This window comes from Elgaria multicarinata, chromosome 9 (genome assembly GCF_023053635.1).
Source record: "Elgaria multicarinata webbii isolate HBS135686 ecotype San Diego chromosome 9, rElgMul1.1.pri, whole genome shotgun sequence".
NCBI lineage: Eukaryota > Metazoa > Chordata > Lepidosauria > Squamata > Anguidae > Elgaria > Elgaria multicarinata.
In genome coordinates this window covers 96,187,284-96,201,214 of record NC_086179.1, presented here as the reverse complement: position 1 = coordinate 96,201,214, position 13,931 = coordinate 96,187,284, and the positions used below count along the sequence as shown (strand labels likewise).

General features: G+C 43.6%; 1 protein-coding gene across 1 annotated transcript; it reads left to right on the top strand.

Annotated features, from left to right (window-relative positions):
* Nucleotides 1–821: 821 nt before the first annotated feature.
* GPR19 (G protein-coupled receptor 19) lies at nt 822–11,029 on the top strand. The gene is made up of 2 exons (XM_063133408.1): nt 822–927; nt 9,658–11,029. Exons 1-2 carry the CDS (start codon nt 887–889, stop codon nt 10,925–10,927), a joined length of 1,311 nt encoding a protein of 436 aa, XP_062989478.1. The 5' UTR covers nt 822–886; the 3' UTR covers nt 10,928–11,029.
* The last annotated feature ends 2,902 nt before the right edge of the window (nt 11,030–13,931 follow it).

The window sequence follows — 13,931 nt, the reverse complement described above, 5'->3', positions numbered from 1 at the left end:
TGTGTGCCACAGCAAATGAGGACCTGGTACAAAAACAACAGCAGAGAGCGAGCTCCCGAAAGCTACGTAGTGACTGCAAAGGTAGGCTGCGCATATGAGCGGCGTTTGTTTGTTTAAAGGGAATGCTATGGCCTCTGCCTTCTGTGCCTTTTTTCCCTTTCATTTTGATGCCAGCTGCCTGCCGAGAAAAGGGTGATCGGAAAGGCAGGAACACAACCACAGAGACTAATGGAATTATTGATCCTCTGGTGTGGTGATTGCTTCTGAATACAGGCAGAGCATGATTCATTAATTGGCTGTCCCACAGAGACCCTGTTGCTGTCCATGGTACTGCTGGTCTCTCCACCCCACCCCCTTTCTTTCTTACTAGGGGAAATGACTTCTAAAAAGGATGGGGGTGGGTGGCACATTACCTGTCCCCTTTATTTGTTAAAGGCAGGTTTCACTGATATGTGTGTGAGCTTTGCTCTAGCTAGCTTTGACTTCTGGCAACGATTGGCTAAAACAGAGGGTTGGAAATAAAACATTTCCTTGGGATGGACTGTTCATATTGCATAGCAAACTGGCAATTTTGGCTACAGGTTTATTGTTTAAATAAAGAGAGAGAGAGAGAAAGAGAGAGAGGAAGAAGAGGGTTAAGAGATCATTAAGTCCTGGGGGGCAGGATCCATTTCCCATGTAATTGATTCCCGGAGGTTGAAAGGCGATGAGGGCCGATAATGAGCCTTGAACAAATGTTATCATTTTCTCTTTCCAGGGAAAGAATAACATATTTGGCATCCTTTTAAAGCTCAGTTGGATTAATGCCCAGATGTGGAAGATTTCAGAACCGTGAACACACTTTTGATCTCCGGTATGATGAGTGTCCTTACAGCCAGAAATCCTAATGGAAGACCCAGCTGAACTGTGGATTATGCTTAGAAGCAGGTATGATTACTTCTTGGCTCTTCATGCCTGACAATGGTAGGGTCTCATCCTTTGGAACAAAAATCAGACTTGTCTTTAATTGTGATTTGGGAGGACAAGCACTGCTAGGCTGCTTTTAAAAATCCATCCTGGGGGGCCTGCACAAGAAAGAAAAAGTAAAACATTTCTTCTGTTTAAATAGAAATTGGTTCCTTAAAAACATTAAAAAAGGCATATTTGCCCAATAGTCCCTAATGATATATTTTACTGAGTGCACGAGTGATTAAAAATAGTACAGATAAAAATACCACATACAATGCAACCACTGATGTGATCACCACCCACCCACTCATTGCCTGAGAAATGCGTCTTTGTGTTCCATGGTTGCTATTCTGTAGTTCTTCTGTTCTGATAAGGGAAATTTGCATAGAAAAAGGCCCTTTCAATCTCTGGCATCTCCAGTTAAAGGACCTCAGGTAGCCCTGCTGAAAAGGGATCCCTGATGGGGAGAAGCTGCCACTCAGAGCGGGCAATACGGGGCTAGATGGACTGATAGTCTGACTTTATATATTCATTCAGTACTGTGGCTGGCATGCTGTTGCACACAACTATGCACCCAGGTGGCATTGCTGCATCTGAGCAGAACTGAGGAGGATGAGGAGGATTTTCACAGCCCATTACCCTCACAAGGCGGCTTACAATATTATAAAACATGAACATACAATTACAATTTTTTTAAAAAAACACACACAAATACACGCAGAGCAACACCAAATGATTTTTTAAGTAGCAAATGCAGACTAGAATATGTGTCTTCAAGATTGTGGTGGTGGTTTTTTTTTTAAAAAAAAGAAAAGCCAGCACTGATGAGGCCATGCATATTTTCCTCTTGGCGGGAGATCCAAAGGTGTGGAGCTTTCACCAAGAAAGGCCTATTTCTAGCACCTGTCAGCCTAAGATGTTTTTAGGATGTTTTTAACAGTGTATATTATGTTTTAATTTAGTTTTATTTATTGTTGTTCCCCGCCTCGATCAGAATGTAGAGATGGGTAAGAAATTATTATTATTATTATTATTATTATTATTATTATTATTATTATTATTAGCTCTTACGGGTGGGCCAGAGAATAGGGCCTCTGTCACTGACCTTAATGCTTGGCAGGCTCATGCAGATATAGGCAGTCCGTCAGATAACTTGGTTATGTACATTGATGGTGCTATATAAATAAAATAATAATAATAACCTTTAGAGCCTTAAAGGCCAAAACCAGCACTTTAAAAACTAGCAGGCAGCCAATGTAAATAATACGGAATAGGAATAATATGATCCCAGCACTTGACTCCCACAAGCATTGCAACTCTCACATTCTATACCAGTTGAAGTTTTCTTACAAAGCCCATGAATCACTGGAATTTGTGCTGAAGTTCCAACTATCAATTCCTTCTCATTATAAGGGCCTGAAAAGTGGGGAGTTGCTTGTGCATCTTCAAGTAGATGATATCCCTAGTGAAATGTAACCACCCAACTAATTCACCTTGAAATTTGTCTTAGAGCAGTGAGCTTTTCAGGGTCCCTACTATGACTTGGAGCCCCTGAGCAACTCCTTAAAGAGCTTTTGCCTCCTTTTTACCTTCACCTTCCCAATTAACATGGGGTTTAGGCTGTAGACATGGGGTGAGTCACGCGCCAGACACTTTAAGTTTACTAGAATATTAAAACAATAAAATTGCAAGTAAAAGTATAGAGCTGAGTGATATAAAGGCATTTTTAAAAAGTTGCAAAATACAAGTTATTTTACCCTAGCTGCATTTAGGCTTTTCCAGCTGCTGCTTCCTCATGCTCTCCTCTTTTCCTGTTCTCTCCTCTTTGGTTGTCTCACTCTTTTATACTTTCTTCCCCCAAAACAGAAAGTACTGTTTCAATCTTGAAGAAATCAATCTTAGCTGGGGAAATGAAACTACTCCTGTTAGGGATGCCTCCTCCCAACAAAAAAAACCCCAGACCTCTAGGCCTGACTTTATTATCTTGCCTCTGTAGGCCTCAAACCTTTATTTATTTATTACATTTATATCCCTCCTTTTTTCCCTCTAAGGAACCCAAGGCGGTGTACATAACCCTCTTCCTCTCCATTTTTATCCTCACAACCCCCCTGTGAGGTAGGTTGGGCTGAGAGTCTGTGACTGGCCCAAAGTCACCACTCCTGACTCCCAATCCAACACTCTAACCACTACACCACACTGGCTCTATATATCAGAGGAATAGGTTGAACAATTCAGATCCCACTTCCAAGACAAATTCATATACAATTGTATTCTCCATTACATCACTGGAAATGCAAAAATCTTAACACCTTCCAAACCACCCTAAGTCCTCTTCTCTGGCTGTTGGGACACTATGGGTTATATCCAATGTTACGCTAGTGGAAAAACTACCATTGTTGGCATCGTTCTGCTAGTGGTTGTATAACTGCTAACAGAACTGTCACAAGCAATACCTAGTCTAATGAAGTTGTAATGAGTTGTGCAGCACCTTAGGGAACACCAGGATGGCCCTTCCATGAAGTAGGGAGTATCCCCCACCTCAAGTGGCAACTCTGGAAGGGCAGCAAATCTTGTACGCCGTGCTGCCAGGCGAGCCAGAGGTGCAGGTGCAGCCGCTGCCCTATGCCTCTCAAAGTGTGGTCTAGGGCCATTGGCCACTCAGGATAGCCAGCTGAGAGCCACTTGATGTCTTGCTCTGAGGACCCCTTAGAGTGAGGCATCGGGTGGGTAGGCCCTCTGGACAACTGCCTGGCTCAATTGCCTCACTCTGAGGGCTCCTTTGTGAGAGCGAGGCATTGGCAGGGAGGTGGCCCTGAACATTGTCTGTCAGTATTGATCTGGGGGGCACCTTCATGCCAATGTCTCACTCTCACGAAGAACCCCTCAGAGTGAGATATTGAAGGGAAGGCAGGTGGAGGGAGTTGGCAGGTAAGAAGGGAGAAGTGGGGGATGGTCACGCTCCTCCCCCCCCCACACACAGCAGCTCACACTCCTCTTCACTCCTCCCCACATAACACAACAGCTTACTTTTCTTCCTCCCCATGAGGCAGCAGAACTTGTGTTCCTTCTGCCCTCCTCCCGTAAAGTGGCAGCAGCTCATGGTTGCCCCCACTCACAAACACACACACTTGGTAGTGGCGGAGGCTCACGCTCCTTCAACCCTCCCCTCCAACACCCAGCAGTGGCAGAGCCGCAGCAGCAAGTCCTCTGCTTCAAGTGGGCCAACCCCGTGTAACGTCTTAAGAACATCAGAAGCGCCCTGAGACTGGATCAGACCAAGGGTCCATCTAGTCCAGCACTCTGTTCACACAGTAGCCAACCAGCCATCAGTTAGGGATGAACAAGCAGGACATGATGCAACAGCACCCTCCCACCCATGTTCCCCAGCAACTGGTGCACATAGGCTTACTGCCTCAAATACTGGAGATAGCACACAACCATCAGGGCTAGTAGCCACTGACAGTCTTCTTCTCCAGGAATTTATCCAACCCCCTTTTAAAGCCATCCATATTGGTGGACATCACTACATCTTGTGGTAGTGAGTTCCATAATTTAACTCTGTGCTGTGTGAGGAAGTACTTCCTTTTATTTGTCCTGGATCTCCCACCAATCAGCTTCATAGGATGACCCCGGGGTCTAGTATTTTGAGAGAGGGGGGGGAATGTCTCCCTGTCCACATTCTCTGCACCATGCATAATTTTGTGCACCTCTATCATGTCTCTCCTCAGCCTCCTTTTTTCCAGGCTTAACAATCCCAGCTGTTGTAACCTTCCCTCATAGGGGAGATGCTACAGCCCCTTCATCATTTCAGTTGCCCTTTTCTGCCCTTTTTCCAGCTCTATAATATCATAGAATAGTAGAGTTCGAAGGGGCCTAAAGGCCATCGAGTCCTTTTTTAGGTGTGGTGACCAGAACTATACACAGTATTTAGGCTAATAAAACCCCTGTGATATATGTTTGGCCTAATATTAACATAGCAGCTGGATGGAATCTCCATATTCAAAAGCAGTCTACCTCTGACCAAAGAACAAACATTGGGGGGGAAAGCTGTTGCTGTTATGTCCTGCTTGATGGCTTCCTGGACTCATATAGTTGGCCATGATTAGAATAATAGAATCATAGAAGCATAGAATAGCAGAGTTGGAAGGGGCCTACAAGGCCATCGAGTCCAACCCCCTGCTCAATGCAGGAATCCACCCTAAAGCATCCCTGACAGATGGTTGTCCAGCTGCCTCTTGAAGGCCTCTAGTGTGGGAGAGCCCACAACCTCCCCAGGCAACTTTATTATTATTGTTATTATTTATTTATTTGTATAGCACCATCAATGTACATGGTGCTGTACAGAGTAAAACAGTAAATAGCAAGACCCTGCCGCATAGGCTTACATTCTAATAAAATCATAATAAAACAATAAGGAGGGGAAGAGAATGCAAACAGGCACAGGGTAGGGTAAACAGGCACTGGATAGGGTAAAACTAACAGTATAAAGTCAGAACAAAATCAGGTTTTAAAAGCTTTAGGAAAAAGAAAAGTTTTTAGCTGAGCTTTAAAAGCTGAGGTTGAACTTGTAGTTCTCAAATGTTCTGGAAGAGCGTTCCAGGCATAAGGGGCAGCAGAAGAAAATGGACGAAGCCGAGCAAGGGAAGTAGAGACCCTTGGGCAGGCGAGAAACATGGCATCAGAGGAGCGAAGAGCACGAGCGGGGCGATAGTGTGAGATGAGAGAGGAGAGATAGGAAGGAGCTAGATAGTGAAAAGCTTTGTAGGTCAACAGGAGAAGTTTATATTGGATTCTGAAGTGAATTGGAAGCCAATGAAGAGATTTCAGAAGTGGAGTTACATGGTCAGAGCGGCGAGCCAAGAAGATGATCTTAGCAGCAGAGTGGTGAACAGAAACCAACGGACTGATGTGAGAAGAAGGAAGGCCAGTGAGAAGAAGGTTGCGGTAGTCCAACCGAGAAATAACCAATGCATGAACAAGAGTCCTGGCAGAAGAGACAGACAAAAATGATCGAATCCTGGCAATATTATACAGGAAAAAATGACAGGATTTAGCTACTGTCTCAATATGAGGAATAAAGGAGAGCGAGGAATCAAATATAAAGCCAAGACTACGAGCTTCCTTGACTGGAGTAAGTGTAACATCATTGACAGTAAGAGAGAATGAGAGATGAGGAGAAGGTTTAGGAGGAAAAACAAGCAATTCAGTCTTTGCCATATTAAGTTTCAAACAACGATGAAGCAACCAAGCTGAGATATCTGAAAGACATGCCGAGATACGATCGTGAACATCAGGAGAAAGATCCGGAGATGAAAGATATAATTGTGTATTATCAGCATACAGATGATATTGGAGGCCATGAGATTGAATAAGATTACCCAAGGGCAACATGTATAAAGAAAACAACAACGGACCAAGCACCGAGCCTTGCGGAACCCCTACTGAAAGGGGAAAAGAAGAAGACGAGCTGCCATTAGCCAACACGCTGAAAGAGCGACCCGCTAGATAGGAGGCAAACCAGTTATAGACAGAGCCACAAAATCCAAGGTCATGAAGGGAATCTAAAAGAAGATCATGATCAACCGTGTCAAAGGCTGCAGTTAGATCAAGGAGAATAAGAACGGAATAATGGCCTTTAGACTTGGCAGTAAGAAGATCATTGGTAATCTTAGTAAGGGCTGTTTCAGTGGAATGCAAAGGATCCAGATTGAAAAGGATCCAGAGCAGAGTTACTAGAAAGAAAATCAAGACAACGAGAGTAGACCACACGCTCCAGGATCTTTGAAACAAACGGCAACAAGGAGACAGGTCAGTAGTTAGACAGAGATAGCCTATCAAGAGTAGGTTTCTTGAGAATAGGAGAGACTGTAGCGTGTTTAAAAGCAGAAGGAAATGAACCAGAGGACAGAGAAAAATTAATAATATGAAGCAAGAAAGGGAGGATAGCAGGGATAAGATTAATAAAGACGCGAGAAGGAATCGGATCACGAGAACAAGTGGAAGGCTTCGAAGAGCGCAGTATTGTAGACAGTTCATCAGCTGAGACCGAAGGAAACGCAGAGAAATTTGCAGGAGGAACGGACAGATGAGGAACAGGAACTGGAAGAAGAGCAGAGCTGGCCAGATCAGAGCGAATAGTTTGGATTTTAGCATTGAAAAAAGAGGCAAAGTTATTAGCAGACAGAGAGGCGGGGAGAGATGGTGGATTAGACTTCAGAAGAGAATTGAAGGACGCAAAGAGCCGCTGAGGATGCCTAGCATTTGACTGGATCAACGTTGAATAATACTGCTGTTTGGCCAGTGGAATGGCAGAAGAGAAAGATGAGAGTACAAATTTGTAATGGACAAAGTCCACCCAGTCCCTGGTCCTACGCCGAAGGCGTTCTGATTCCATTGATTCCATTGATTCCAACTGATTCCATTGTCGTACTGCTCTAACAGTCAGGAAGTTTTTTCTGATGTCCAGCCGGAATCTGGCTTCCTTTAACTTGAGCCCGTTATTCTGTGTCCTGCACTCTGGGAGGATCGAGAAGAGATCCTGGCCCTCCTCTGTGTGACAACCATTTAAGTATTTGAAGATGATGGGCCATCAGTCTGATGAAGCAAGGCTCTTCTTATGTTCCTGTGCTTATTTAATTCTAAAAAGTTGCCTATATTAAGGTTTGGGATGTTCACCATATATTGAAATGTATTTTAAATACATAAGTGTGTTAACATTTATTTAAGCTTAATTGATTAATTAATTTGTTAAAACTCTATCCATTTATAATCTACTGCATTTTAATTAGTTTTGTGATGGTATTTTGAATTTTTTTTATGTCTTATGTCTATATGACCACTTTTGGGTCTTATTTTGTACGCCACTCTGGTGTCTTTTGATGAAGGGCTGTCTTAAAATCTTTCAGTCCATTAATAAAATAAATAAATGTTTAACAGCGTTTTAAAAATGTTTGGAATTGGCTGACTGAGAAAATTTTCTGGCTATAAACCACATATGATATGTGGGAGTGAAAACACAGTGCTAAAAGTCAATGACAGTGACAACACTGAATTGTCAATGATAATGTTGATGGAACTGAATGTTCTATATGTTCCTCTGAAGAAAGATGCTTCACGCCTATGAATATGTCTCTAAAGGGGATAATTTTTGCCAAAGCGTGTAATGGATTCAGCTCAGACTATAACAGAACGCAGAAAGTAATGTCTCTAATCCTAACATTTCATGTATACATGAACTCTGCTGATAAATATAAATTCTTGTTATCTGTGGAGTACAATCATATGCAGAACTACATAGAAGTAAGTCTAATTGAGTTCAGTGAGATTTACTCCATGATAAATTTGTATAAGGTTACAGCTTTAGAATACCTGTATAGAGATTATCTACATTTAAGGATCTAAGTGACCCCCCTCCCGGGCACAGTAGGGGCCTCATAGTGACATCACTGTCCGATCAGCATGTCACAGGTTTATAGCAATCCACTGCATAGGCCTGCATAGACCTTTTTGTGCATGCTCTGAGGTCTCCGGTGCACTGAAGGAGTGGCAATATCTCCTTGCCCCTGAGACATGCTGGAGGCCTCACCTCATCTGATCCAAAAAGGGTGGCCACTTGTGAATCATTGAAAAAGAGCACATGCATCACTAAAAAAAAGTAGGCAAAGCCCACCACAAGTTTGCATAAAATTTACATCTATTAATTTCTATGTATAGATGCAGGTTTTAAAAAATAATTAGTGTGATTTAAATAGAAATACAATACATCTCAGCATAGGGTGGAAGACCCTGCCCAGGCGGCCTGCGTGCCTTGCTCAGTCTGGTGACCTGGGCTGGCTTCTGCTGCAAAATGGCAGAGCCTCCTTGTCCCCTGACACCCCCACTCCCCCAGAGCTCAGCCCTGGAGAAGACAAGTACATTGGGCTGAATGCAGAAAGGGCACAATCTAAAGTTCTTATACAAATGTTGTATTTCTCTTTTTCCTTTAGATAAAGTGCCATGTACACAGAATTTGATGGGTGGTGGTGGTGGTGGTGGTGGTGGTGATGACAACAACTCAATGGGACGCAATTCCTTTGCCCCAATATAGCTAGGTTTCCCTGCAGATATTCATAGTTGGATAAGGAATCCTACAGAGAAATGAGTATTTGTGCATACTTCCCTAGCCTGGTCCAGTAGCAGCTGTGGTTACATATGTATAACTCTTTCGTTAAAAAAAAGCTGGGATCCCGCCGATCGACTCTTTGGCAGGAGAAGGAAGGGGCTGGGTTCGGTTCTTCCTGCTCCCTCTTCACCACCACACAGCTGATCAGCTGGATTCCAGTTTATTAAAACACATACACACAGCCTTAGTTGCTATGTCACACTCTGACCCTGTTCAGAAGACACGCTAAACCACGGTGGTTAAGCATTTTCAGCTAAATATTATGGCTTGGCATGTTGTGTGAACTATTCCTAACCATGGTGGCTACAGAACCATGGTTTAAACATGCTCACTAACCATTTGCTGCAAAAGGGTTAGTGGCCTAACCATGGCTTAGCGTATCGTCTGAACAGGCCCTCTGTTGGATTGGGGTAGCAGACTTGTACAAGAGCTGGGGTTCATCTAGTGCGTGTATAAAGGCAAATTTTGTTGGGTGTATTTCCTTTTTCAATTGACTAACAAAGTTTCAACCTTTTGACTAACAGTTGGCCTTCTCTCTTTCCACACAGCCCTTTAGAGCAAAGACTGAATATGTTGCTTGTCCATGACATGGATAACAACGCTGCTCCTCTTCTAACCCCAACATCAGGGCTGCTGTTACAGAACCACCACCGTGCAGAATCCTCCAACCCTCTGGCAAGCAACGAGATGGCTGCTTTACCCAAGGAACATGGGCTTGAGAGAAACAATACTGCCTCGCGGTACGAGTTGATGCCAGGAGAAATCATAACCGCCAGTCTGCTTTTGGGAGCTCTGTGGTTATTCTCCATCTTTGGAAACTCCCTCGTTTGCCTGGTAATTCACAGGAGCAGGAGGACCCAATCTACTACCAATTACTTTGTGGTCTCAATGGCCTGTGCAGACCTACTCATTAGTGTAGGGAGCACTCCCTTTGTGCTTCTTCAGTTGGCTTCTGGTAGGTGGACACTTGGGAGCATGATGTGCAAGCTAGTAAGATATTTTCAGTATCTGACACCTGGTGTCCAGATTTATGTGTTGCTTTCCATCTGTGTGGACCGATTCTATACTATTGTGTACCCGCTGAGTTTCAAGGTGTCTCGAGAAAAAGCCAAGAAAATGATTGCGGCGTCTTGGATCTTTGATGCTGCACTGGTGTCCCCAGCCTTCTTTTTTTTCGGATCAGGCTGGGACAACCATTGCAGCTTTTTTCCACCATATTCTTGGGACGGAGCTGTTTATAGCATCATCCACTTGCTACTGGCTTTCCTGATTCCATCCATTCTCATTATTCTCTTTTACCAAAAGGTAATCAAATATATTTGGAGGATTGGTACAGATGGTAGAACAGTCCGGAGGACCATGAATATCGTTCCAAGGACGAAGGTGAAAACTATCAAGATGTTCCTCATGTTAAATTTACTTTTTCTACTCTCGTGGCTCCCATTTTATGTGGTTCAACTTTGGCATCCATTAGAGAAAGACTACAGAAAGAGCTCCTTGGTTTTTATGTCGGTCACTTGGATATCCTTTAGTTCCTCAGCCTCAAAGCCTACCTTGTACTCTGTGTATAATGCAAACTTCAGGAGAGGAATGAAGGAGACCTTCTGCATGTCCTCCATGAAATGCTACCGAAGCAATGCATATACCATCACCACCAGTTCAAAGATAGCCAAAAAAAATTATGTAGGGATCTCAGAAATCCCTGCACCAGCCAAAACTGTTTCCAAAGACACTATATATGATTCATTTGACAGAGAAGCAAAAGAGAAAAAGCTAGCTTGGCCTATCAATTCAAACCCACCAAATACATTTGTCTAATTAAGTCTAGTCCTTTTACCAACAATTACAATCAGATCAAAGGACTTTACTCCTGTCTTTGAACAGATTCTATTTACATGGGTCGCAGGGGGTTGAAAACAATTTAGCAGAAAGAATAAATGTTTATTTTATTAAATCCATTGATTGTATTGTATACTGGATTTTTAAAAAACTTAAGTATGGCCTGTTTTAGAACAATTGTCCTAGCAGGCATGGATGCATAATCGTTTCAAAGTTTCATACGCTCTGCACTTAATTTTATTTTGTAAAAAAACAGATGAATTACTGCAGATCAAACCATTATGCACAAATGAGAGTAAATCCACTAAGAACACTGCAGCATAACAATTATTTTTGCAGAATTTAAAACCAGTAATTTTGTGCTCCAACTGTCCCTGTTTACCAGGAACTGATAATCTGTTTGTTTGTTTAAAAATTGGGATCTGCCTCTGGTAAAACACTATACTTCTTTTATCCCTATTATGCCTTTGGGGGATCTGTTGGAGATGCCCTTAAGAGTTTGGTGGCATGCACACACGTGTACTCGAGCAATTTGGGTCTCAGCCTCCCATCCCTACCCTGAACCTCTAGAAGTTTATGGGCATCATGAGATGAGTGTTTTATTGCACGCTCGTTCCTGGGCACTCACCGATTTTCGCGGGTCCCTCTCACGACATCATCTGCGTCCCACACACCTTCCGCTCCTTCTAGCCTTCTTCGCGCGACAAAAAACACCCCAGTAGGTCAGACTTGTTTTTTGAGACATAGAAGCAATGGTAAGGAGACGTGATTTTCCCTCGTGCGATGACGCTCAAAGTTCTGAGTGGAGAGTGGATGCATCTTGACTGCACTGCATAATCTGGCACACAGAATGCCAGCACACTGCTTTCCTACCCTCACCCCTATAACCACCTATGTTGACAAGAAATGTTGCTGACAGCATTGGACCAGCAAAAACAGATCTATTGTGAGTTTAAACATTCCATTAAACATTCTTAGGAAACTCTTGTAGTCAGTTTACTAACACAGTCCAGTTCAGAAGCCAGTGCAGGACAGCCTTCAGCAATATGGAGTGGGCAATAATCCTTAGTGTGCACATAGGTATTACCAGTGTTCAAGAATCCCAGTTTTAACTTATGACTGTCGGAGGTGATGAAGTACTTCTTGTCCACTTTGCCCTTTACTGCCATTTCACATGTCCAAACCACAACATACTTGATTCTTCAAGTCCTTTTTCAGATGTCATTTCCTTACAACTACCTCCTCTTGGAGTGAATGGGTGCCATTTAGACACTTAGAGGCTAGGCCTAAGCCTACCCAGCGGCCATGGTCAGTCATCATAAGTGGAAACACTTCAGCATATCTACTTTAGGACCACGACTGGTTTAGTAGCCATTTCTTCTCGTTGAGGGCCTCTAAGAATTGCCACAGTTGTGTGATAGAGGCTAGCAAAAGGCTTTGCAGATGATTCCAAAGAGCGTCATATACCTATACCTGCAAGGGGGCACCAGCCAAGACTGCATCTGCTGACCCCACTCAACTGCTGCATCGTGGAGGCCCTGTCTGCACAGGAAGACCCTGCACATCCGGGGATGAATGAGCCTGTGCAATTTTTTTTTACAAAAATATCTCTAAGCAGTTGTAATATCCATTAAAATACAATTAAATTATACAGACCTTGTTAAAACATTCATATAAAGCATTACTAAAATCATTAAAATCAATTAAAACAACACTAGAATTACAAACAAACCAGTTGGGCAGCACATTTACTCAGGGGAGACCCGGTCTTCAATTATGGTAGGGGACAAGGTAGCAGCCACACTCCCGCCCACCCGTACCTGCACATGCTCCCCTAATGCTCCCCCACCCACCCACACTTGAATGCACTTCGTGACCATTTTCAGAGGGCTGATTTCTCACAGGTAAAGCTCAGCACCTCCTCCAAACCACAATTCCCAGGATTCTTTAGGGGAAGTAAATTACAGTATTGAAAGAACAGATAAAACTTTTGAGGCAGAGGCGTTGATATAGCCAGCGCCCACTGTTACGTTATCTTTTAAGTTCTACAGCAGGGGTCCGCAACCCCCCCAGGCCACGGACTGGTACTGGTCCATGGCCTGTTAGGAACCAGGCCACGCAGGTGAGCTGCTTTCACCCACCCACCCACCCCACCCCCAACCCAGCGTACTGGGGCGCCATTTCACCTGCCCAGCTGAAGTGAAGCCAGGACCCTGGAGTGGGGGAGCGAGGGGGCTTCCCAAAACCATCCCCTCAAACACCCCCCCCCCCGGTCCGTGGAAAAATTGTCTTCCACGAAACTGGTCCCTTGTGCCGAAAAGGTTGGGGACCGCTGTTCTATAGAATCACCAAGCAATCAAAATGTCTCTTTCTTCCTCTAGAGGGCACTGTAGGGCCTGGGCAGATCTGGGCAGCTGCTAAAGCCAGTTGCACCAGCCGTTTGATCAAATGCCCACAGTAACCAAACGCAGACCCAAGAGCATTTGAGTGATCTTATCTGCTTACAAATGCAGCACCTGGTGGAAGAGTTCAATCTGGTGATCTTCCCTAGCCATCCCTAGATCCCTAGCACCCTAGAAATGACTCCCCTCACTAAGGTCCAAAACACAGAGGGAGTGGGGCGTCTGAGTTTCAAATGTATATTTCAACTAACCAGCCAATTATTGGGCTGCAGAATTCTTAGTCATGTGTAATGTGTATTAATTTCTTCTAAAAGGCATTAAGAAAGGTATTCCACATGCCCCATAATATTTTTGAAAGGAACTGCCACGCTAACGCTTGAAAATTTGGGAAGTGGTTAGTTAATATTGCAAATTTATTCCAGAGGCAACAAATATAAACCACTGCAAGTCATCGCAGACAATTGCCTTTTAAAGCTACTCTGCAAATTTTATCGAATTATAACAAGGTCATGAAAAATTATACTAACGCTCTTTGTAAATATATCACCCCACTATCCCAGTTCTAAAACAACCACTTTATT

Coding starts and splice junctions, on each gene's coding strand:
- GPR19 (XM_063133408.1), top strand. CDS start 887: ATGGAAGACCCAGCTGAACTGTGGATTATGCTTAGAAGCAG. Junction 928..9,657: donor TGGATTATGCTTAGAAGCAG/GTATGATTACTT, acceptor CTTTCCACACAG/CCCTTTAGAGCAAAGACTGA.